The sequence below is a fragment of the Mobula birostris genome, chromosome 21, assembly GCF_030028105.1.
Source record: "Mobula birostris isolate sMobBir1 chromosome 21, sMobBir1.hap1, whole genome shotgun sequence".
Taxonomy (NCBI): Eukaryota; Metazoa; Chordata; class Chondrichthyes; order Myliobatiformes; family Myliobatidae; genus Mobula; species Mobula birostris.
In genome coordinates, this window is record NC_092390.1 from 34,884,756 (window position 1) to 34,911,847 (window position 27,092).

General features: G+C 43.2%; 1 protein-coding gene across 8 annotated transcripts in view; it reads right to left on the reverse strand.

Moving 5' to 3' along the window:
* Nucleotides 1-12,894: 12,894 nt before the first annotated feature.
* LOC140185720 (monocarboxylate transporter 12-like) overlaps nt 12,895-27,092 on the reverse strand; it is a 104,893-nt gene continuing 90,695 nt past the window's right edge. For all 8 annotated transcript variants that reach the window (XM_072239286.1, XM_072239287.1, XM_072239285.1 and 5 more), the window contains 3 exons: nt 26,136-26,760; nt 18,457-18,716; nt 12,895-17,084 (listed from right to left, as the gene is read on the reverse strand). In XM_072239286.1, the coding sequence (XP_072095387.1) occupies nt 16,894-17,084; nt 18,457-18,716; nt 26,136-26,760 (1,076 nt within the window). In that variant the 3' untranslated portion in view covers nt 12,895-16,893. The remainder of the gene's footprint in view (nt 17,085-18,456; nt 18,717-26,135; nt 26,761-27,092) is intronic.

The window sequence follows — 27,092 nt, forward strand, 5'->3', positions numbered from 1 at the left end:
CCATTTGAACATAGCTATTTTATAGGTTAACTGTTATCACTGGAATTTGTGTTTTCCCTAGTCTGAGTTTGAGGTGATAACGAATGATTTTTTTTCTTTGTTTCCTCAGCTCCTCTTTCTTGCTTGTTTTTCACTCTTGTAACACTTAATAAAACAATTATAAGCAATAAGTTTTATGCCTCATTCTTGACTTCTGAAGAACCTTTAGGTCACAAAGGTATCAGGTTCCAACAGTACCTAGCGCCAGATATCTCACTAAATGTCTCGTCACCTTCCCTCTACACACCCAGCTCTGAGTCAGGTTCTTGAAGCAAAATGTCAACAATCCCTTTGCCTCCACAAATGATGCTCAACCTGCTGAATTCTTCCAGCCATCTACTTTTTTGTGCTCTCAAAACAATCTCAATGCTGGAGACCAGGAATACTGTGGAGCACGGGAGGTGATTGATAAGTTTGTGGTCTAAGGTAGGAGGAGTCAATTTTAGAAAATCTAGCACATTTATTTTTCAACATAGTCCTCTCCTACATTTAGAGCAAGAAGGGGGCATGAGAAGGCCTTGGCGAGTAGGGTAAAGGAAAACCCCAAGGCATCCTTCAATTATGTGAAGAACAAAAGGATGACAGGAGTGAAGGTAGGACCAATTAGAGATAAAGGTGGGAAGAAGTGCCTGGAGGCTGTGGAAGTGAGTGAGGTCCTCAATGAATACTTCTCTTTGGTATTCACCAATGAGAGGGAACTTGATGATGGTGAGGACAATATGAGTGAGGTTGATGTTCTGGAGCATGCTGATATTAAGGGAGAGGAGGTGTTGGAGTTGTTAAAATACATTAGGACAGATGAGTCCCCGGGGCCTGACGGAATATTCCCCAGGCTGCTCCACGAGGCGAGAGAAGAGATTGCTGAGCCTCTGGCTAGGATCTTTATGTCTTCGTTGTCCACGGGAATGGTACCGGAGGATTGGAGGGAGGCGAATGTTGTTCCCTTGTTCAAAAAAGGTAGTAGGGATAGTCCGGGTAATTATAGACCAGTGAGCCTTACGTCTGTGGTGGGAAAGCTGTTGGAAAAGATTCTTAGAGGTAGGATCTATAGGCATTTAGAGAATCATGGTCTGATCAGGGACAGTCAGCATGGCTTTGTGAAGGGCAGATCGTGTCTAACAAGCCTGATAGAGTTCTTTGAGGAGGTGACCAGGCATATAGATGAGGGTAGTGCAGTGGATGTGATCTATATGGATTTCAGTAAGGCATTTGACAAGGTTCCACACGGTAGGCTTATTCAGAAAGTTAGAAGGCATGGGATCCAGGGAAGTTTGGCCAGGTGGATTCAGAATTGGCTTGCCTGCAGAAGGCAGAGGGTGGTGGTGGAGGGAGTACATTCAGATTGGAGGATTGTGACTAGTGGTGTCCCACAAGGATCTGTTCTGGGACCTCTACTTTTCGTGATTTTTATTAACGACCTGGATGTGGGGGTAGAAGGGTGGGTTGGCAAGTTTGCAGACGACACAAAGGTTGGTGGTGTTGTAGATAGTGTAGAGGATTGTCAAAGATTGCAGAGAGACATTGATAGGATGCAGAAGTGGACTGAGAATTGGCAGATGGAGTTCAACCCGGAGAAGTGTGAGGTGGTACACTTTGGAAGGACAAACTCCAAGGCAGAGTACAAAGTAAATGGCAGGATACTTGGTAGTGTGGAGGAGCAGAGGGATCGCGGGGTACATGTCCACAGATCCCTGAAAGTTGCCTCACAGGTGGATAGGGTAGTTAAGAAAGCTTATGGGGTGTTAGCTTTCATAAGTCGAGGGATAGAGTTTAAGAGTCGCGATGTAATGATGCAGCTCTATAAAACTCTGGTTAGGCCACACTTAGAGTATTGTGTGCAGTTCTGGTCACCTCACTATAGGAAGGATATGGAAGCATTGGAAAGGGTACAGAGGAGATTTACCAGGATGCTGCCTGGTTTAGAAAGTATGGATTATGATCCGACATTAAGGGAGCTAGGGCTTTACTCTTTGGAGAGAAGGAGGATGAGAGGAGACAGGATAGAGGTGTACAAGATAATAAGAGGAATAGATAGAGTGGATAGCCAGCACCTCTTCCTCAGGGCACCACTGCTCAATACAAGAGGACATGGCTTTAAGGTAAGGGGTGGGAAGTTCAGGGGGGATATTAGAGGAAGGTTTTTTACTCAGACAGTGGTTGGTGCGTGGAATGCACTGCCTGAGTCAGTGGTGGAGGCAGATACACTAGTGAAGTTTAAGAGACTACTAGACAGGTATATGGAGGAATCTAAGGTGGGGGCTTATATGGGAGACAGGGTTTGAGGGTCGGCACAACATTGTGGGCCGAAGGGCCTGTACTGTGCTGTACTATTCTATGTTCTATGTTCTATTTATACACAGTCCAGCAGTCATGAAGCATACCTCCAGAAAGTGCCCACAGCAGGGGTGATTGATAAGTTTGTGGCCTAAGGTAGAAGGAGATGAGTTATATGGCTCTCGTTACATCCACATGCAGGTCAACTCTTTGAGTGAAAATGCAGAAAGTTTGAAGTTAATAACTCATGTGCATGGAGCAAAAATCCTTCATGTTTTTCTTTCCTTTCTGGAAATCCCTTTATACACTTACCTTGCTCTTTGAAGTCCACAACACAATATGGACAATAAACTCAAACGTACATCTAAATTTCCACTGTCCAATTACAGACATGTCACACAGGATATATTGAAGCAGTAACAGGACATCTGCCATTGTAGAAGACTAGCTCAGTACTAGTAACACACACAAAATGCTGGAGGAACTCAGCTGGTCAGGCAGCATCTGTTGAAATTAATAAACAATCACACAAAGAACATAACATCATTCCGGACCCATTCTCAGCGCACTAGCTGTGAGGTATTCAGCCTCAGGTAGATACCTTCATTCCCTCTTTACTCATTCTAACGGAAAGAAAAACGTACTAGAAATTTACTTAGACCCTTTGTTTCTGTGCTTGCTTTACCCTGTTGAGCCAAAGCCAGACTACACTAGCGCTGACCCACTCTGGTTTAAGATGGAACTATTGAAGGCATGCAACAACTCACTGGTAGTTTAAAAGGCAAGAAATTCAACTAAAAACATTACTAATAACATTTTCATCAAAGTTGCTGGTGAACGCAGCAGGCCAGGCAGCATCTCTAGGAAGAGGTACAGTCGACGTTTCAGGCCGAGACCCTTCGTCAGGACTAACTGAAGGAAGAGCTAGTAAGAGATTTGAAAGTGGGAGGGGGAGGGGGAGATCCAAAATGATAGGAGAAGACAGGAGGGGGAGGGATGGAGCCAAGAGCTGGACAGGTGATTGGCAAAGGGGATATGAGAGGATCATGGGACAGGAGGTCCGGGGAGAAAGTCGGGTGGGGGGGGAACCAGAGGATGGGCAAGGGGTATAGTCAGAGGGACAGAGGGAGAAAAAGGAGAGTGAGAGAAAGAATGTGTGTATAAAAATAAATAACGGATGGGGTACGAGGGGGAGGTGGGGCATTAGCGGAAGTTAGAGAAGTCGATGTTCATGCCATCAGGTTGGAGGCTACCCAGACGGAATATAAGGTGTTGTTCCTCCAACCTGAGTGTGGCTTCATCTTTACAGTAGAGGGGGCCGTGGATAGACATATCAGAATGGGAATGGGATGTGGAATTAAAATGTGTGGCCACTGGGAGATCCTGCTTTCTGTGGCGGACAGAGCGTAGGTGTTCAGCAAAGCGGTCTCCCAGTCTGCGTCGGGTCTCACCAATATATAGAAGGCCACATCGGGAGCACCGGATGCAGTATATCACCCCAGCCGACTCACAGGTGAAGTGTCGCCTCACCTGGAAGGACTGTTTGGGGCCCTGAATGGTGGTAAGGGAGGAAGTGTAAGGGCATGTGTAGCACTTGTTCTGCTTACAAGGATAAGTGCCAGGAGAGAGATCAGTGGGGAGGGATGGGGGGGACGAATGGACAAAGGAGTTGTGTAGGGAGTGATCCCTGCGGAAAGCAGAGAGAGGGGGGGAGGGAAAGATGTGCTTAGTGGTGGGATCCCGTTGGAGGTGGCGGAAGTTACGAAGAATCGGGAAGATTAAGCCAAAACTGATTTGTAGAAAAAAAATTGGCACGTACACGAATGCGCACACAGGTGCCCGCGCAAGGCTTCACGGTCATGGTTGTCCTTCTTGGGGTAAACACAAGTGTCCCATATTTGACTGCTACTTTTGTCCCTTATTTGGGAGTGAGAAAGTTGACAACCCTATGTGAGACTGCCCCCTGGCAGCTGTGCTTTGTGTATGCAAGCTTTGTGGCTACTTGCCCCACTAATATGATGAACCGAGGCCTCTGGCCTACTGCGGGCTGCTCTGGGGATATGGATCTAAGGACTCAATTTGGTTCGGGATGCTGTTGCTCCTTTCTTTTGTTTGCATGATTTGTGTTTTTCTTTTCTCTTTCTTTGTGAATTGGGGAGTGATCTTTATTTTTTTTTTATTTTTTTCTGAGGGGGTTTTGCTTTGCAGCTGCCTGTAAGTAGACAAGTCTCAAGGATGTATAATTTGTACATTCTTTCAGACATCCCACCTCTCCCGGAAGGTCCGGGAGTCTCCCGCAAATTAGTAGTGACTCCCTGATGCTCGCAAATTATATACAATGTCCCGGAAATTGATTTTTTTTGAGAGCGAGCGTGAGAGAGCGCGCGAGAGAGCGAGTGCAAGAGCGAGAAAGCGAGCACGAGTGAAAGCGACCACGAGAGAGAGAGTGAGAGCGAGAAAGCAAGCCAGAGGGAGTGAGAGAGAGAGAGAGCAAGAGCGAGAAAGCGAGCGCGAGTGAGAGCGACCACGAGCGAGAGAGCGCGCGCGCGATAGCTAGAGCGAGAGCAAGACCAAGAGCGAGAGAGTTCCAAAAAAAGTCAGAGTGGCAGAATGTTCCAAAAAAAGAAAATATAAAACGTACGTCACCCCAGACTACACTAAAGTGTACCCCTGCCTAATAGGGGTCAAAATAATTGCAGTGTTGCTCGCTGCACTGTTTGCAACAGTGACTTTTCTATTGCCCATGGTGGGTTAAAATTTAAAAGACATGCTGAGGTGAGTTTAACAGGTGTCATTTGTTCATCAGCATAGCTAATATTATTTAAACTAGCTGGCTAGCTGCTAAGGAGCTACTCTATTGCAGACATCCCACCTCTCCCGGAAGTCTGCAAATTGATGGTGCTACCTCCCTGAAATGAGTTTTTGCAGGGTGGGATGTTTGTTCTTTGATAATACATGTACTTTGAAGCATAAATATCTGAATCTAACAACAGCTGCTCTGCCTACACCTCCATTCTTTCTATCGGCACCATGTTGCTAGCAGCTCACCAATAAAGAGCCGTTATGCATCTGAGCTCTTTTTTAACCTCACAGTGATAAGGAGTCTCCCATTTCAAATCTGTGCATGAATCACAAAACATCTATTGTTTACTCTCTTCCATAGATGCTGCCTGATTTGCATTTTCTCTCTGTTGCTCAAGATTTCCAGCATCTGCAGAATCTTGTGTCTGTGACTTGCTCCTCCACTGTGAAATCTCCTTGAGGTATGCCTACCCCAAAGAACATTAAATTCTCTCTTCGAAAGCAGTGTAGTGAGACCTCCGTCTCACTGCTCCTCCTTTGTGATCTCTGCTGCTCTCCGCTTCCTTGTCCTATCACCTGCTGGTTTTTACTCCTCGCCCTCTCTCCACTTTCTTATTCCAGCTTCTCACCCCCCCCCCCACCCCTTCCTTTCCGGTGCTGCCGAAGGGTCTTGGCCCAAAACATCGGCTGTTTATTCCCCTCCATAGATGCAGCCTGACTCGTAGAGTTCCTCCAGCACTTCATGTGTGATTCACAAAAATTAGCAGGAAGGTGCAACAAGTCCTTGGCATATCTGCCTTTATTGTAAAGGGTTTGGAGTTTAGAAATACAGAAGTTTTATTGCATTTGCACGGCATGTTGGTGAGGCCATATTTGGAGTATTGCATAGAGTTTTGGCCCCTTTACTGTATTTAACAATGAGTATAATAGCACTGGAAGCAGTCGAGAGGAGGTTCCCCAGGCTAATTCCTGGTTTGAGAAAATTGTCCCATCAAGAGAGGATAAACAGATTGGGTCTGGATTCATTGGCGTTCAGAATAAGATACTAAGGGGATTGATAGGGTAGGTATTGATAAGTTTTCACTAGTCTCAAACAAGGGGGACACACTTACAAGGGACCAGTCATTTAAAACTGAGGTATGTAGAAATTCCTTCTGGCAGGTGGTAATGAATCTTTGGAATTCTCTGCTCCTGAGAGTTGTAGAAGCTGGCCTATCAGAAGTGAATAGATAAACGACTGGGGAATTGAGCATTGTGGGGATCTGGAAAGAAGCCCTTCAGCATATCAGCGTGATCATCTTGAGTAATGGGGCTGGCTTCAGAGCCCAGGTGGCCTACTCCTGCTGGCTTTCTGGTGTCCGGGTACAATTAGAATTTATTGTATCAAGGCTCTTGACTCTTTGGAATTTGCTACCCCAAAGTGATGAAGAGGTGGAGTCTTTGAACATAATCAAGGCAGAGGTCAACAGGCATTTGAGGTACAAGTGAATCAAGAGTGTGGGGAGAAAGCTGGAAAGTGGTGCTGAGGCCAAGACTGTAACGGCCATGACCTTCACGAACAGCGGAACAAGCCCAAGAATGCAACTGGCCTACTCAAGCTCCCATTTCTAGTGCACTTGTGACTGGTAAAGCTCTATTCTGTCTCCCCACTCTCTCTCTCTCTCTCTCCCATATTTATTCCCCCCCATCTTTCCTTCCTCACTTTGCCTTTCCCACTGCCTGCTCTTCCCCACCTACATGATCCCTGCAAAAATATTCGCAACAAATGCACTCAGAGTGGAACAAAGTGCTCCTTCTAGACCTACCATTCTTGAAGCATTCAGTTTTGCATAAAAACATGATTTTTGTTTGCATCATTTGACTCATATTATAGGCACCGTTAGTCTCGTGAGACCATGGATTCGCGCCTTGGAAGGTTTCCAGGGCGCAGGCCTGGGCAAGGTTGTATGGAAGACTAGCAGTTACCCATACTGCAAGTCTCCCCTCTCCATGCCACCGATGTTGTCCAGGGGAAGGGCACTAGGGCCGATACTATTTGACTCATAACATCTCCGGAAAAGCTTGCAAGATTACTCTGGATCAGTGCAAATTGTGACAGATACAATCTATGTGAAATATCAGTTTTTCTCTGAGGAAACTGCTTAGAACAGGTGGGCATGGATGCTAGTGCCTTGTCTTTAATGATATCCTGATGAGAACGAGTGAAAGGATTTAACGTAGCAAACCAAGTACGTTTGTAAAAAATTTCCCAGTTTACTTAGTGTGATTGTGTCAACCCCGCCTCTCCCCCCAGTTGATGACAAAGGCAAGAGATTTTGCATATGCTGGAAATCTTGAGCAACACACACAAAATGATGATGGATCTCAGAAAGTCAGGCAGCCTCTATGGAAGGAAATAAGCAGCTGACATTTTGGATAGACACACTTCATTGGGACTGATGAAGGGTCTTGGCTCGAGTGTCCAGTTTATGATAGAAGGCTTTGAGCAGTCTAAGAAGAAACGCTTGGCAGGCCATGTGTGTATACTAATCATCACTGGTACACACTCATTTTTTTTAATGAATGCTTGACAAGAAGAAATGCCTAATCTGGCCAACAGAGGGCGCAACAGAAGTTTTCTATTTATCACTTCTCATAAATCCAGGTTGGGAAAATCTTGGCAAGAACTGCAGTCCGTGAAGAAAATCATCAGCCTATCTTCCGCATTTGGATAATTCGCATCACATAACGGAGCTCACATCCAGGGCATTTATTTGGTTTTCATTCTCCATTAGTATGAGTTTTCCTCTTCCATAACTTGTTAGCGGCTGCAGCACTTCACCAAGTTTCCTGATTCCCTTGTCAGGGCGATTGGAGAATTCAATTTTTGAAATCTGCCACTGCCTCAGCGATGGGAAATAAATTAGAAGAAAGAAGACTAAAGGAATTGAAAGTAAGTTAAAATGGTTCGAAATGAATGGAAGGCATTTGGCTGAGTTTGAATGGTTTAGCATCAGAATTCTGTGCACTGCACAAACTAGTATCAATGAAAGACCAAACATAGTTGAAAATCAGGATCTTCACATAGAAACATAGAAAATAGGTGCGGGAGTAGGCCATTCGGCCCTTTGAGCCTGCACCACCATTTATTATGATCATGGCTGTTCATCCAACTCAGAACCCCGCCTCAGCCTTCCCTCCATACCCCCTGACCCCCGTAGCCACAAGGGCCATATCTAAAATATAGCCAATGAACTGGCCTCAACTGTTTCCTGTGGCAGAGGATTCCACAGATTCACCACTCTCTGTGTGAAGAAGTTTTTCCTAATCTCGGTCCTAAAAGGCTTCCCCTCTATCCTCAAACTGTGGCCCCTCGTTCTGGACTTCCCCAACATCAGGAACAATCTTCCTGCATCTAGCCTGTCCAATCCCTTTAGGATTTTATACGTTTCAATCAGATCCCCCCTCAATCTTCTAAATTCCAACGAGTACAAGCCCAGTTCATCCAGTCTTTCTTCATATGAAAGTCCTGCCATCCCGGGAATCAATCTGGTGAACCTTCTTTGTACTCCCTCTATGGCAAGGATGTCTTTCCTCAGATTAGGGGACCAAAACTGCACACAATACTCCAGGTGTGGTCTCACCAAGGCCTTGTACAACTGCAGTAGTACCTCCCTGCTCCTGTACTCGAATCCTCTCGCTATAAATGCCAGCATACCATTCGCCTTTTTCACCGCCTGCTGTACCTGCATGCCCACTTTCAATGACCGGTGTATAATGACACCCAGGTCTCGTTGCACCTCCCCTTTTCCTAATCGGCCACCATTCAGATAATAATCTGTTTTCCTATTTTTGCCACCAAAGTGGATAACTTCACATTTATCCACATTAAATTGCATCTGCCATGAATTTGCCCACTCACCCAACCTATCCAAGTCACCCTGCATCCTCCTCACAGCTAACACTGCCACCCAGCTTCGTGTCATCCGCAAACTTGGAGATGCTGCATTTAATTCCCTCATCCAAGTCATTAATATATATTGTAAACAACTGGGGTCCCAGCACTGAGCCTTGTGGTACCCCACTAGTCACCGCCTGCCATTCTGAAAAGGTCCCGTTTATTCCCACTCTTTGCTTCCTGTCTGCTAACCAATTCTCCACCCACACCAATACCTTACCCCCAATACCGTGTGCTTTAAGTTTGCACACTAATCTCCTGTGTGAGACCTTGTCAAAAGCCTTCTGAAAATCCAAATATACCACATCCACTGGTTCTCCCCTACCCACTCTACTAGTTACATCCTCAAAAAATTCTATGAGATTCATCAGACATGATTTTCCTTTCACAAATCCATGCTGACTTTGTCTGATCATTTCACCGCTTTCCAAATGTGCTGTTATCACATCCTTGATAACTGACTCCAGCAGTTTCCCCACCACCGACGTTAGGCTAACCGGTCTATAATTCCCCGGTTTCTCTCTCCCTCCTTTTTTAAAAAGCGGAGTTACATTAGCCACCCTCCAATCCTCAGGAACTAGTCCAGAATCTAACGAGTTTTGAAAAATTATCACTAATGCATCCACTATTTCTTGGGCTACTTCCTTAAGCACATGAATAGCAGAGGCTGTGATTTTTGTTTCTGTGTGCTTGCTGCACCCGATGCACGAACATATCAAAGACCCTGTCTGTGGCATCCTGTATCAGACCTTTCAAAGATCTGGGAGATTTGCATCCAGTAAAGTCCTGAGGTGGCTGAGGAGGCTCATATAGAATGCATAGGCTCCACCAAAAGAGGGGCTGGAGATGCTTCTTGGAGTGAATGCTTTGGTCGTATGGGAGATGCTGTGGTCCCAACAAAGTCTACAAGGTTCTCAGCACCATTCTGGATGATGCTTCTCCATTTTGATTAACTATGGGCCAGGAGAATAGGGGTGATCACATATACATATATAAAGTCAAGAGGGGCATGGATAGCATGAATGAACAGTCATTTCTCCCTGGTGTCCGAGAATCAAGAACTAGAGGATAATGGTTCAGGTTGAGAAGGGAAATATTTAGTAGGAACTTGAGGGCCAGCTTTTTGCATCCAGAGTGGCCATTATATGGAATGAGTTGCTGGAGGAAGTTGTTGGGGCAGGTTCATCACTGACATTTAATGAATGGTAGCATAGTGGTTAGCACAAAGCTTTATAGTACAGATGACCCCGGTTCAATTCCCACTACTGCCTGTAAGGGATTTGTACATTCTCCGTGACTGCATGGGTTTCCTCCGGGTGCTCCGGTTTCTTCGCACAGTCCAAAGGCCTACCAGTTGGTAGGTTAATTGGTCATTGTAAATTGTCCCGTGATTAGGCTGGGATTAAATCGGGGGATTGCTGGGTGGTGTGGTTTGAAGGGCTGAGAGGGCCTTTTCGGCATTGTATCTCAGTCAGTAGATAAAATTAAAGGGTACTTGGGGAGGTATGTGGATAAGAAAGCTTTAGAAGGATATGGGCCAAACACAAGCAAGTGGGACTAAGTTAGATGGGAATCTTGGTTGGTATGGACAGGTTGGGCCAAGGAGCCTGTTTTTGTGTTGTGCAATTCTATGGCTCCATTGATGAAGATGGTATATTTTAACAAGAACGTTTGAGAATATTCTTGGAAGTGCTTCCTCTGACCTCCTGCTAAGTATTTGCCAGGAATTTGGTGCTGGGTTCATAAACAACATGGTGTGCCATTCAGGATTGACAGGAGTTTCATTGGAGCTTTTGCTCTCAAGGCATTGGCCTGGAAGAGGTTTGTTCATTCAGCCAATGGATTCAGAGAACTTTTTAGTGGTACATTTCTAGGTGACAAGTCTCTGAAGCATACACAGAGCCAGCTATCATCATTGCTAGGCAAACCATGAGGTCTTGATTCCCAACGTCAGGGTGCCAAAATGCCACTTGAACATTTTCAGTGGCCTATGGTTGGTTTAGTAGTCATGGAAACAGGCACCCCCAGAGCTGGTGGATGACTTACATAAGCAGGTGACACAGGCAGTACTACTCTAAGGGAAGCACCTACCAGGCCCACAGTAACCTCATTTCAGTTGTGTACACTGCAGTGGCAAAGCAACCAAACGAAAGCTCTCCCATTGTAGATGTATAATCCCTTAGGCCCCATCTGTGCATTATTGAATTAACCACTGCCAGGCCTGCAAAGCAAACATCAGTTGCCCTGCTGAAGAACAGCCAATTTGTCTTTTATTTAATTTTTTTATATTTATTTAGAGACACAGCATGGAATAGGACCTCCCAGCCCTTCAAAGGTTCAAAGGTTCCTTTTACTATTAAAGTATCTATGCAGAATACAACTCAGAGATTCATCTTCTCCAGATAGCCATAAAGAGAAACGATGGAAGTCATTGAGGTCCCCCTCCTGCATGAAAAAGAAAAAGAAACTAAACTCGCAAACCCAAACCCTACCCCACCCCAACCTCTCCCTCACACAAAAACCAACAGATTGCCCACCCAGACACAGCAGCTAAAACATCAAACCCCTAATTCCCCAACCTTTCCCTTGTGCAAAATCTAATGGATTGCCCACCAGGACACGGCAGCTAAAACATCACACCCCTAATCCCCCAATCTCGTCCCACACAAAAAAGGAGAGTAACCTCAAACACCCAACCCCTCCCCCACCCGCCAATCGGTAACAAGAAAGAAAGCACAGGAAACACTGAAGGAGACCGATTCATAAACTAGTCCACGCCAATAATGATCACATATGTCTCAGAATTCCAAAAACATCCTCCATCAGCTTCGAGGGAAGTCCACAGCTCAAACTCAGTCCTTGTGCGCCGCCAGCGTCCGCAGATTTAATCCGAATCACAGGACAACTTACAATTATGAATTAACCGACAATGTCTTTGGACTGTGGAAGGAAACCAGAGTGCCTGGGGGAAATCCACACATTCCATGGGAAGGACATCAAACTCCTTACAGAGGATGCCAGAATTGAACTCTGAACTCCAACACCCTGAGCTGCTGTAGTGTCACACTAACCACTATGCTACATTGGCACCCTTGGGGGGGGGGGGTGAGGGGCCAAACAAGCCTGAGGACCCACACCACTGGGTTTAGTAACAATTATTACCCATCAACTGTCAGGCTCTTGAACCAGAGGGGATAACTTCACTCAAGTTCACTTGCCCCGTCTTCGAACTCTTCCCACAACCTCTGGACTCACTTTCAAGGACTCTTCATCTCATGATCTCAATACTTATTGCGTATTTATTTATTTTCCTTTTTGTATTTGCAGTTTATTGTGCTTTGCACATTGGTTGTTTCTCCATTCTGTTGGGTGTGGTCTTTCATTGATTCTCTTGAGTTTCTTGTGTTTACTATGAATGCCCACAAGAAAATAAATCTCAGGGTAGCATACGGTGACATATATGTACTTTAATAATAAATTTTCTTTGAACTTTGATCACTGCTAGGAAGTTCACCAAGGAGAATCTCAATGGCTGGTCTAGAAGTTCAAAGGTGCTTTCTTTTTTCCTGAATGGTATGTATGTCTTCACTGAAGGATCAATGGTGCAAAGTTCAATAGTCCGTGAGTCAGGCAGTATCATGGGCACTGAACAACCCTCACACAGGGAGGGGAAGGGGCTTGCCTTCATGCACCTTGCCTTTGTTGAGTGAACAAGTCAGGTAAAACTGGGGTCTGAGTCTCAGGGGTGGGGGTAGGTGCATGTCACGGGGCAGAGGGCCTTCCTCAGTAAAACTAGATGAAATCTTACTGTCCATGTATCAGAATCAGCTTTAATATCACCAGTGTATGCCGTGAAATTTATTAACCTTGCAGTAGTAATACAATGCAATACATGATCATATAGAAAAAGGCTGTTCATTACAGTAAGTATATAGATGTATATTAAATAGTTAAATTTAAAAAGTAGTGCAAAACCAGAAATAAAAAGGTAGTGAGGTAGCGTTCATGGGTTCAATGTCCATTCAGAAACCGGATGGCAGAGGGGAAGAAGCTGTTCCTGAATCATTCAGTGTGTGCCTTCAGGCTTCTGTATCTCTTTCCTGATGGTAATAATGAGAAGAGGGCATGTCCTGGGTGGTGGGGGTCCTCAAGGATGGATGCTGCCTTTCTGGGTATCGTCGCTTGAAGGTGTCTTGGATACCACAGAGGCTAGTGCCCATGACGGAGCTGACTGATTTTACAACTCTCAGCAGTTCACTTTGATCAGTGCAGTTGCTACCCTCCCCGCAAACCACCCCCCCATACGAGACAGTGATGCAGCCAGTCAGAATGCTGTCCATGGTACATCGGTAGAAATTCATGAGTGTTTTAGGTGACATACCAAATCTCCTCAAACTCCTAACAAGATGTACCACTTTAAATCCCTAACTTACGTAACTGTAGAAAACTATTTAAACTAAGTTGTGAAGATACGACAAGTAAACAAGTTCCATTTAATAAAAAGCAAAATTAGGTCACAACAATCATTTGAAAGAACTTACTTCATAAAACTGCAGATATATAGATAAAAAGAGGAGCAAATATGGCTTCAATTAAATCATTAGAATAAAAGTGTTTCCTAATAAGTTTAAAATTTACAAATCTGTACTTGAATAATATTTAGCTTAATATTGAGTGACATGAAAATACATTTGTATATGCACCCTTTGTGTAAGTAGTTTCTATCAGCATTGTAAAATGATTAAACTATATTTATGCATTATTTAGAGACTTTTGGCAATGGTGTTGGACAATTCCTCTTAGCAGCATGTATAGATAACAGTAGTGTGGAATGAATTATATCACTTGAAATAAACATCTCCTGTTTAACTTCAATATTGTAGAGTTTGATATGACTGATGCCAAGTATGATATAGATATTGACTATGTGACCAACTAATGTGCGAGGTTTATGTGATGTGAAAGTGACCTGTTACGTGAATGTTTGCAACGTGAATGAACTCGCAGGGTGAGTAAACTGCAGGGTGTATGTGATAAGAAAGTACTTGTGATGTGAAGGATGCAGCTTGCGTTGTTTATGCTGATGTGTGAATTTCAGAAGGTGAATCTCATGTGATGTGAATGTTAGCTGGTGATGTCACTTAATGCGACTGATGATGTGTCTGCTGTACCTGATACTCACATGGAATTGCATATCCAAAGGTGAAGGTGAGAACTTCCCAAAGCTTGATACAATTCCAAGCAACCAGCTTTGATACAGCAATGGTTCTGTTTTCCATTAACCCCAATTCTGGAAAGTGCTCCAGTGGACAGGACTAGTGGCAAAGCCTGTTTTTGACATCAATAGTAACGAAGGCTTATACACAGAACTGTGCCTCAAAAATTTATTAATTTTGTTTTGATGAGGTAGCCAAAAGGATAGACGAGGGTAGGGTGGTGTACGTTAGCTATACGTACTTTACAAAGGTCTTTGACAAGCTGCTACAAGAAGTCTAGCCTGGAAGGTTAGATCACATGCGTTCCAGGGAGAGCTAACTAAGTGAATATATAATTGGTTTAATGGTAGGAAGCAGAGGATGATGATGAAAGACTGTTTTTCAGACTAGAAGCCTGTATCAACTGGTGTGCTGCAGGGATCAGCACTGGGCCCATTTATATAGACAGAGTGGCAGAGGTGGACACTGGAGAGAGGACCAAAGGGCTCAGAGTTGCTGTAGACACTAAGAAGGGGTGTGCTGAAAATGTCAGTACTGTGCACAAGTCTTAGGCACATATATATAGCGAGGGTGCCTAAGGCTTCTGCACAGTACTGTATTTGTCAACGTGGAGCGGAGAGTGAGTTTGTAAATCTAGTGAGAGCTAAGGGTGTTGGGAATGGTGAGGGTGGGGTGCTGTGGGAGGAGTGTGGGGACGGTGACAGGGGACTGCCAGGAAAGGGGGGAGGCGGGGAGCACTGGTGCAGACACACCCAGCCCTGCCATGCCAGGAAAGCTCATTTGATTCCAAATAATTGGTGTGTTGATCATTACAGAATTTATCTCAGGTGCTGCCTGATCCCTCCCCTCTTTTCATCTATGATTCCCCTTTCCCTGCCCTCTTCCCGCTGTAGAGACCCGTATCAGATTTGTCATTGCTCACATAGGTCATGGTTTTTTTTGTGACAGTAGTACAGTGCAATACATAAAATTACTACAGTACTGTGCAAAAGTCTTAGGCACTGCAGAAGGTCATAAAAAGAAATTAGTTTTTTTGTGGTAGCCCAGATAAACTCAATATTTTATATTCTAATGGGTCCCAATAAAAGTATAATCAATGTTAGATTCCTTTAAGTGGGACATAGAGATGTTTCTTTCCTTCTGACAGTGGTTCACACTGGACTTGATTCTAAGACACTGGGTACTTAAAAAAAATGGAAATAAATGGTTGGTATTTCTTTAAGCGGAATATAATTCAGTTTAAACCACACCAGAAATTAAACTGGGCAGATTCAGTGACAAACTGGACTGCTCACACAGCAGATTTCACATCAGGCAGGTACAATTAACGTACTCCATTGCTTAGTGACATTGTTCAGTGGTGCAGCTAGCGCTGGGTGATCCTGAAACAATCAGAAAGTAGTTCCCTATGCTCAAGTGAGATTTTAAAAGGGCTTCCCTGAGCAGCTCCCTCCTCTGCACTGGAAATCTGAATTATCGCTCTCCCTGTGACTGCGTGGGTTCTCCTAGGTGCCCCCTGTTTCCGCGACATCCCAGTGCCATACTGGGTGATAGGTCAATTGCCTACTATACATTTCCCTTAGACAAACTGTGTTAGGGGAAGAAATGGAGGGTGTTAATGGGTGTGTGTGAGAATAGGTTGCAGAGACACAGATGGTGTAATAGAATTGCTCTGAGAGTTGTCGTAGAGGGTGATTGCTCACCTTTTGTATTGAAAGGAAAAATATGGACTGGCAAATTTGATTATTTAGGTAACAGAACTGTTCATATGCTAGTGTTAAAGCTTCAAAGGGCTCCCATCTAAGTGGAGTTAAATTGTGAAAGCAGGAAAACAGTCTGTCAGAACAAAAACTATACTAGTGAAAGTGAAATTCTCTTCAGGATTCAAAGAAAATTGACATGGTGTCATTAAGACCTAGCTGAAAAATAAACAACTTGTTCTTTAATGCATAAAAGGGAGAGGTGAGTTTAATACTCTTTAAAACACACACCTTTAAAGTTCTTCTATGATTCCTATCTCAGCCAAAGCATTTGTTGTACTCACGTGATACATTACTGTGCCAGACATCGCAAACTGCAATGTACAATTTGAGAGTCAAAAGCAATTCAATCCAAGAAAATTTCAATATGGGAATTAGGGGAGCTCAGTTCAGTAGGTCAGTTATTCTGGGTGATCACAGCTAATAATTCAACTTTATTCCTTGTCCCTTGATGTTTTTCCTGAAAAAAAACTGCCAATGTCAAGAAAGTGACTATTGATTCTATATTAGCATGTGTAATGAGAACTAAAACTGACACTTAGAAATCTTACTGGAAACACATAGTCACAAATGTATCCTGGTTTGTTTCATAAAAAACAGGATTTTACAGCAAGAGACCTGTGGAAATGCAAGCTGGCTAGTCAAGAGGGATATGTGGAATGTACAAGGGAAATCAGAAAATTTAAAGAAATAACTATTTTGAATATAAAAATACTTTGGCATTGAAAGAATTAACAAAATATTTACTGATGCTGATGCAATTTCAGATTGTCTACACAAAATGGTTTCCATGCTTTGAGGATCTTCAGAAGCCACCAAATTTGTTACTCCTGATATTTGAATAATTCTATACAAACTCTTGTCGTTATATCTGATTGTCTGATGCAGTCTGAAAAGTGTTAGGGTCTGACTCTATGACGGTAGTTTGAACGTCTGCTGAATTTCTGCATTTCTTTATCCAATCAATTGAAATCACCAAAATAGAACTGAATGTCATGGACAATCCACTGACAAGAAAGGCTGCTGTGTAACTTCCTGTTGTATCCACCAACCAACCTGAAAAGAGAAAACCAACTGTCCTCAATGCATACAAAGAAACATCACACCCACACTAACACCACAAACACAAGCAGTTAAGTACATCTCTACAAACTTTGTAGCACTAACAATGACAAATTCCATTATCAATGGAAACAGAAGCAGAAATTAAATTTAGATATAGAAGCATATCTGGGGACCAATTACATCAGCACCACAGATGGATAATGTGATTCACCCTCCAGTAAATCTAGCAAGTGGACTTAAGCATGGTTCAGCCAGCATTTCCTATACAAACATGGTTTGAGAGGCTGTGGGGGAACCACACTTTCATTCTCCTGTATCTTTCATCCCCGCTATTGACAACAAAGTAATGCATTCCAGCATTAGTGCCTGGGGTGGTGGTAGAGGCAGAAATAAGACTTTTAAGAGGCATTTAGATAGGCACATGAATGTGAGGAATAGCAGGATATGAGCATTTTGTAGGCAGAAGAAATTAGTTCAATATTTGATTATCAATTTAACTGGTTCAGCACAACATCGTGGGCCATAGGGCCTGTTCCTGTGCTGTATTCTAATCCTCAGAAGCGATGTCAGACATCCCACCCTGCAAAAACTCATTTCAGGGAGGTAGCACCATCAATTTGCGGGAGACTCCCGGAACTTCCGGGAGAGGTGGGATGTCTGCAATAGAGTAGCTCTTTAGCAGCTAGCCAGCTACTTTAAATAAAGTTAGCTATGCTGATGAACAAATGACACCCGTTAAACTCACCTCATCATGTCGTTTACAGTCTTAACCCACCGTGGGCAATAGAAAAGTCACTGTTGCAAACAGTGCAGCGAGCAACACTGTCATTATTTTTGACCCCTATTAGGCAGGGGCACACTTTAGCGTAGTCTGGGGTGATGTACGTTTTATATTTTGTTTTTCTGGAACACTCTGCCATGACGCTCTCTCTCGCACGCACGCTCTCTCCCTCTCCTGGTCGCTCTCGCGCTCTCTCGCTCTCAAAAAAATTGATTTGCGAGATATTGTATATAATTTGCGGGCATCAGGGAGCTGCTATTAATATGCCGGAGACTCCCAGAACTTCCGGGAGAGGTGGGATGTCTGCGATGTTTGAATAAGTTTGGCTGGAAATCACTTGGTTAATGTGTTAATTTTTGGGTTCTGGAATACATGGTTGGGTACTAAAATCACTCAAATTAATTAGAATACAGACCAACTATATCAGCTAACAGAAGAACTTTTCCTGGTGACATATTGCAAAGATATTGTGGGATGGCAGAGACTGGCTGAAACATATTTACAAATTGTAAGAAATCAGTAAAATTCACCATCATATTTAGAATTAAATCATTTTAGGAAGTCATGGAACATAATACTGACCTGCTATTGGTGGACCAATAAGATAGGGTATCCCATGGATAAAATACACTATTCCCAGAGCAGAGGAGAGAAAAGCATTTCCTGCTATATCTGATGTTACTACTGGGATGAGGGCAACATATGCCCCATCAAAGTATCCATAAAATACTGCATAGGGAACAAGGAGTGGAAAAGATCTCAGAATAGGAATGAACAGGGAGGAGAGGCCATCCATCCCAATGGTTAAAATGTACAAGTATTTGCGATATTTCTTCAAGCATCTGCGGATTTAAAGAGAGGCACAAGCCAGATTAAAATATATCTGTACATCGGTCAACAAATAAAATCATAATGATTTGTTTTTACTACACCAATTTTGCAGAGAATCATAACAATATTAAAATACTATCTAGAAATAATTAGGGTAAATCTTGGAAGATTAATTTTGACAGCAAAGTTTGCAGAACGTAATCCGTAAATACAGCAAATGTGTTACATGTACTAAGACACCAGTGAACTGAAGATAAAGCATTGAACCATTTTAAGAAGCAGCATGGGGAGGAAAAGCTGACAACAGCTCAGTAATCACAAATTTGCTCGTTTGGGCAGGAAAGTACTTTAACTGTAAAACAAAAGTGCACATTTCCTCAGTGTATAAGGCAGAATTTTATCAGCTAAGTAGATCCTCAGAACAACGGCAAAATACTGCAGATACTAGAAACCTGAAGTACAAACAAAAATACTGGAGGTATTCAGCAGGTCCAGCAGCATCTGCAGAGAAAGAAGCAGCGTTAACATTTTTAGAAAAGTTAAAAAACTAAGTTCAAAGTTAATTTATTATCAAAGTACATATAAACTACATATACTACTTGAAATTTATTTTCTTGCAGGCATTCACAGGAAAATAAAGAAATATAATAGAATTAATAAACACTATACATTAACAAAGATTGACAAATGTGCAAATGGCAAACTGCCCAAAAACAAGTAAATTAATAAATAAATAATACGGGAATAATGGTTGTGGAGTTCTTGAAAGTGAGTCCGTAGGTTGTGGAATCAGTTCAAAGTTGAGGTAAGTGAAGTTGTCCACACTGGTTCAGGAGCCAGATGTAGTGTAGTGATTGTTCCTGACCTCGTGGTGTGAGACCTAAGGGTCTGTACCTCTTGCCTGATGGTAGTAGTGGGAAGAGAGAATGGAATAGATGGTGAGAGTCCTTCATATTGGATGTTTTAAGTTGCAGAGATGCAGGCTGGGGGGTGGGGGGGGGGGTGTTGGAGAGAACAGGAGTATCTGTGATAGAGTGGAGAATAAGAAGTTCTACTTAAAACATGCTTGTTTTCCTCTGGAGAAAATGTACTACCTGGATAAGTCTGTCCTCCATCTGATCTGATCACATCAGAAAGTTGCCCACGATTTCAAGTGAAACCATCCGTGTTGTGCTGAGCTGTGTCCGCAACTCTCTGCAACTTCTAGTGTTGATTGGCAGAGAAGCTGCCATACCAAGCCGTGATGCATTCGAATAGGATGGTTTCTGCGCTGCATCGGTAAAAACTGGTGACCGTCAAAGGGTGCATGCCAAATTTCTTCAGCCTTCTGAGGAAGTACAGGTGCCGGTGAGCTTTCTTGGCTAGGGCAATGTGGCTGGACTAAGACAAGATAATGGCGATGTTGCAGGGTAATGTAATTGGTGGAAACGTACTCAATTCACAACCACTGACACTGAGTTGAGTTGGGATTCACTTTAAGAGGCTGGTCTTACTCAATGACATCTTACCTTAAGCTCGGTTATCCGTACTTTGTGTTCAGGTTTTGGAGTGCAGTAACTGAGTTGTTATGGTTTTCTTAAACATAAAACACCTCATGTCACTTCTAGGAACGGGAAGCTCTCAATCCTCCTTAATTCAACGATATTGATGTAAACAGGAGCATATGGACCACTCCGTTCCTGAAGTCAGTAACCAGCTCATTTGTTTTGCTACCTTTGACAGAAAGGTTATTGTAATGGCACCATGTTAGTAGGCTCATCCTCTCCTTCCTGACCTCTGACTCATCATTATTTGAGATATGGCCCACTATGGTGGTATTATCTACAAACATATAGTTGGAGTTACAGTAGAAGCTGGCCATGCAGTTATGCACCAGCATTGATAATAATTGTGGTGAAAGGTATTGTGAGATTTCACAAATCCACCTACACTTGTACTGCAACACACACATAATGCTGGTCAGCAGGCCAGGCAGCATCTATGGAAAGAAAGTGCAGTCGATGTCTCAGGCCGAAACCCTTCGGCAGGACTGAAGAAAAAAAGATGAGGAATAGATTTAAAAGGTGGAGGTGGGAAGGGAGAAACACAAGGTGATGGGTGAAACTGGGAGGGAGAGGGATGAAGTAAAGAGCTGGGAAGTTGATTGGTGAAAGAAATACAGGGTTGGAGAAGGGGGAGTCTGATAGGAGAAAACAGGAGGCCGTGGAAGAAAGAAAAGGAGGGAGAACACCAGCAGGAGACAAGGTGTGTGTGTGTGTGTGTGTGTGTGTGTGCGCGTGCGCGCCCTTAACTCCTGGTGGAGTCGTCGGGACGCTGTCATGACAAGCTTTTTTGGTATGCTCATCGTACGGCGTGTCTCTGGCAGCTGAAACCTGGCGGAGCCCATACCTCTCCAAGTTTTTTTTTAATGAGGTTGAGTTGTTAGCTCGACGCTCAACCCACACACGGATGGAGAGCGTGCAAGGGAGCCGGCTGGATTCGAACTCGGGACCTCTCACCCCAAAGTCCAGCGCTGATGCCACTATGCCACCAGCCGGTTCAGGAGATAAGGTGAGAGAGGGAAAAGGGGATGGGGTGGGGGGGGGCATTACCGGAAATTCGGGAAATCGATGTTCATGCTATCAGGTTGGAGGCTACCCAGACGGAATATAAGGTATTGTTCCTCAAACCTGAGTGTGGCCTCATCGTGACAGTAAAGGAGGCCATACGTAAACATACCAGAATGGGAATGGGAGGTGGAATTAAAATGGGTTGCCACTGGGACATCCCGCTTCTTCTGGAACACTGTATCTCTGCTTGCCGTCAGATACACATATTTGTACCAACCCCATTTTCCAGCACTTGGCCTGCAGCCATCTACGCTGTGATGTTTCAGGTATTGATGTACAATCTTTGCTGCCTGTCCTCGTTGCTGCCACCCTCGTCGTGGAGTACACCCGGTGCTCAGCCATCCAGGTTACGCTTCACAGCTGGCCGCGGCATCCTTTACCAAAAATGAGCAGCCTCTGGAGCAGCACCGCATACGGGTTATCAGCAAGGCAGCAAAGGGCCGTACAAAGTGATCAGACAACTCAGGAGAGGAGGGGCTAACTAGGTTGTGCACCCCGTTCATGACTTCTATTAACTCATTTAACCAGTGCCAATGGCTCTACCACATGAGAATAATATGCAAAATGCAGAAGGCAAACACATCAAAGAAAATATCAAGCACATCTAGAATCAAAGAAGTGACCAGAAGACCAACAACCTGTAAGTAGAATCATACACCAAGGAGTCAGGCCACTCTGCCCATCGTGTGTGTGCGAGCCATCAGGTACATATCCCATTTTCCATCACTGGACCTGCAGCCTTCCATACAGTGATGTTTCAGGAACTTAACTAAGTGCTTCTCAAATGCTTCAAGCGTATGTTTCTCCACCATCTCTTTGGACAGTGTATTCTAGATTTCAGTCATCCCCTGGACCCAGAAGGATTCCTTTAATGAGTACTATGCAGTCTTTTTTGCTACTGTTTTAGCATCTGGGGTTCAAAGTGCATTGGCTGATAGACCACTAGGCCACTAGAATAAGGGCTCACCTTGAAATCAGCATCATTGGTAGTATGTATCTGCCAGACTCTGGGGAATGATTACGCTAATATTTTACCTGTCATATTAGCCCACAAATGAAAGACCACATTCCAAGTGCCTTATTCAAATTCTAAAGACACTGTGATGCTAGAATATTGAGTACTATCAGTTAAGTTACCCTTCCTAATTCCTGAGACCACATTCAGCTTTAACTGTTCTGAACTGTTTCACCGGATAAATTTCTAGTGTGTGAAAAAATCACACTATTTAATCAAAAATACAGATAAGCAGCAGTAATAGTTCACTAGAAAACAGTTTAACATATCTAACATCAGAATAATTCAAAAATTCTGCCATAAAATCCTTAAAAACATGTTCTCATCTAAAGAAATTAAAATATTGGAAGTGGGGTGTTATGTGGTCATGTAGTGTCCAGAGGGAGCTCTAAGCTTTTCTATCAGCTCAGGAGCAATGCGGTTCAGCTTTGCTCAGTAGCAACTGCATACTATGTACATTTCCGATAAAAAAAACTAACAAAAGCATCAGTTCTGACTAACAACATCATCAAATATTACACCTGCTAACTTCTGCAGTTTTCTATTACTAACTTTCCCAATTTTACCCATCGTTGCTCACTGTTGAGCACGACAATGGTGATGAACATTGACAGAGTGATTCATTTTTATAAAAAACCATTACCCTTCTCTCAACAGAATTAAAAGAAAACTGCAATACATTCAGTAAATCTCAGAAGAAGAGAGAAATATTTGCTTTCGACCTGAGCTAGACATTTTGCTGTTTTTGGCCTATATCCCTCTAAACTCATTCCTAACCATGTAATGGTCTTTTTGCCTTTTAACTAATGTAATTGTACCTGCCTCTACAGCTTCCTCTGCCAGTCAGTGTTATATATTCACCGTCCACTGTTACCCTTTAAATTTCTGCCCTCTCACCTAAAACCCATCCCCTCTAGTTTTAGATTTCCCTACCCTGGGGAAAAGGCTGTGACCTTTCACTTTATCTATGCCCCTCATGACTTTATATACAGCACCTCTTTAAGATCAGGCCTCAGCTTCATGCTCTCCAGGGGGAAAAAAAATCCTACCCTATCTAGCAACTCCTTCTAACCTACACCCTCCAGTCCCAGTAACACTCTTGTGAATCCTTTCTGCACACCTTTCTGCTTATGGACATCCTTCTAATAACTGTGAGACAAGAACTGCACATAATACTCCAAGTATGGTCACACCAATGACTTGTACAGTTGTAGCATGACATCCCTTCTCCTGTTCTTGAAGCCCTAACCATGTCAAATGCCTTCTTTACCACTCTGTCTACCTGTGTGTCTTTTTGAGAAGACTAAAATACAAAAGCAAGGATGTAAATGCTGAGGCTTTATAAGGCATTGGTCAGACAGCGCTTGGGAGCATTGTGAACAGTTCTGGGCCTCTATCAATAATAAGATGTGCTGGCATTGGAGAGGGTCCAGAAGGTTCATGAAAATGATTCTGGGAAAGAAAGCATTAACATACGAGGAGTGTTTGATGGTTCTAGGCCTGAACTCGCTGCGTTTAGAAGAATGAGGGGGCATCTCATTGAAACCTATCAAATATTGAAAGGCCTAAATGGAGTGGATGTGGAGAGGGTGTTTTCTATAGTGGGGGAGTCTAGGACCAGAGGGTACAGCTCAGAATAGATGGACGTCCATTTAGAACAGAGATGAGGAAAAAAATATTTAGAAAGAAGGTGGTGAACCTGTTTACTTCATTACCAAAGATGGCTGTACAGGACAGGGCATTGAATATATTTAGGCAGAGGTTATAGATTCTTCATCAATCAAGGCATCAAATGTTTATGGGGAGAAGGCAGGAGAATGGGGTTGAGAGGGAAAATAAATCAGCCATGGATAGAAAAGTGGAGCGGACTCGATGGACCAAATGGCCTAATTTTGCTTCTAAGTCTTATGATCTTATGGTCTCTATTTACAGGGAACTATATACCTCTACTGATAGGTCTCTCTGTTCTCTAATACTCTCCAGGGTCCTCTCGTTTGGAAACAAAAATAACCCTAGATGCCGATTACAAATTCATTTATCCAACATCCTGAATGAGGATGTGACTGATGGAGAGGGATACAATGCTGTACATTTCCAATTTAAGGGTCATTAGTCCAATTATCTGTTACAAAAACAAACAAATCAGTTGCGTGATTTATTAATCTTTCCATTTATCAGATGGACTAAACTCAAGAAAACAAGCAATTTCTGCAACCATCCTCCTTCTTCTCCCAGCCCTTACGTTTCCCATTAAATTCTGGCATTCAAGTGCTTTGAAGAATCCAACTGTTCTACTCCAGAAATCCAAGCATAGTGCTTGGCATATTCAAGTGCACAATATAGCCATCTCCACTCTGCCACTAAAATAACATTTGCTTTTTGGCTGTGCATGGGTGCTGCCAACTTCTGGTCATAACAACCATGTCAGTCTTTATATTGTCTAATGATTTGTTAAGAAAATAATCTTTGAAGTCAATTAAAACACATTTCTTAAGATATTCACTTCCTGCTAAAAGACTATAGAAGCCACCAAGAAAGAAAATAGTATACTGAAGCAAGGATATAGTCAGTAAAGCAAAAATGCCTGCACAGCAGAAAGCAGAACAAAAGAATGGGAGAATATTTTTTTAAGTGAGATGAAATAAAGGAACATAAAACAATGGTAAAAAGGTGAATTATTAAGAACACCCAACAGTGGCACAACTTGTATTTATTTATTACCCTTATCACGGCAACATGTGCCAAGTAGTTGCATAGAGCTTCAGCAAAATAATCATTGATGCTGACTGACAGAGAAGTCCTCTGGCAGATAATCAGAGGTTTGGTCAAAAAGGTAGGTGTTAAGGAATTGCTTACAAAAATAAAGAGACGGAGATTCCTTGAGAAGAAACTCCAGTGCTCAGGGACTTGACAGCTGAGGACATGCCATCAATAAGACAACAATTAAAAACAGGTCATAATTAGAGAACTGCTGTAGGGTCGGTGGTGATTATAGACATAAAGGCAAAAAAAATAAGACATGGATGGACCTATAAACAAAGAATCTTTTAGGGGTAATTCAGGCATGATAAGGGTTTCTGCCACCAATGAGATGATGTAAGGGCAAAGTCTCATTGTATTTAAACTTAAGTATCCTCCTTCACTTATTAGGTTAGTAGATTAGCACAGATTGTAGATGTACACTGAAGATATGAAAACAAACCTGTTTCAAGGAATCGAATAACCTTACTGGCAAAGTAAATGTGAAATACATTCAATGGCAGATATCAGCACGGTTTGGTAATCCTCTTGTCACTGAATCTGGTTCATCCTAAATCTATTACTGCTATCGATACAAAACTCTGGTAGTGTTGGTGCCATCATAATATCTTCATAATTTGAACAGAAAATGTTGTTGCAAGACACACAAAATGCTGGAGGAACTCAGCAGCCCAGGCAGCATCTATGGGAAAAAAGTAGAGTCGACGTTTCAGGCTGAAACCCTTCGGCAGGATGCTGAGCTCCTCCAGCATTTTGTGTGTGCGTTGCTTGGATTTCCAGCATCCGCAGATTCTCTCTCGTCTGTGAGAAAATTCCGTTGAATGGATTTGGGGAAGAGAATGCCAACTCCTTGTACCGCTTTCAATGATCTTAGAGCAGGGGTTCCCAACATGAGGTCCACAGACCTCTTGGTTAATGGTGCAGGTCCAAGGCATGAAAAGACTTGGGAACCCCTGTCTTAGTGCTCCAAGTAATTTGACAGACGACAAGTTTAATCATTTTCACACAGAATACAAAGTGAACACTTTTGCTTTTTTAAACCTTACCTTCTATCTGTTAGCCAGCCGAATGAGATGTTTCCAACAATGTCCACAATGCCAAGGATTGACATTAGGAAGGCTGCTTGCTGCTGGCTGATCCCAGCACTCACGGCATATGGTACAAGATGTACAAAAGGAGTACTACAGCCATAGGCTAAGAACAGCAGTGATACAGCAAACACAAGGAAGTCTGGCGTCAGGAGGAAGGCATATTCTTTATACGACGGGCAGCAGTTGCAGAGCTTCTTTTTTACGCAATCTTTCCTGGTGGAGTTTGAGTCCACAGAATGGCAGGGCAGCGCAGGATCCTCATGTTGTGACTTGTGGGTGCATTCCTCAGAAGAATTTCTGCTTGCAACGCTGCTAGGGTTCAAAATGGACAGATCCTCGGCAAGCGAAAGAGGTCGCAGCAGAGCACCGCAGACGCAAATGTTAGCTACGAGGCCTCCGAGGATGAGCAACGCACCGCGCCAAGAGTATTCTTCAATTAGCAGCTGCACCACGGGAGCTAAAACAAGGGTCCCAATTCCACTTCCTGACATGGCCAAACCATATGCCATGGCTTTCTTGTTATTGAAGTATTTTCCCACAGTTGCTATGGAAGGAGAATAAGCTAAAGCGTATCCACAACCTGCAACAGAGAATATATTTTTAAAAATCATAATATACATAAAAAAGATATTGGTTCTGTCATACATCAGCAGTCACACACTTCCTGCCCTTCCTGTTCTGATAATCTGTAGAATTTGGGGGAAAAAAATTCTATTTCAAGAAAATACTAAACTTTCTAACTCAAAAAGAAAAATTTCCACATCATTGCTCCCACTCACTATGCCATGCCAGGAGTTCTTGTCTTCCTGTCCTTCTTGTAGCAATGTGACAGGAGTACCAAACACAGATGAATAGTTGCATGAAACTGGTTAGAGAAACAAAATAAAGAATTTGCCAATAGGGAAACATTAA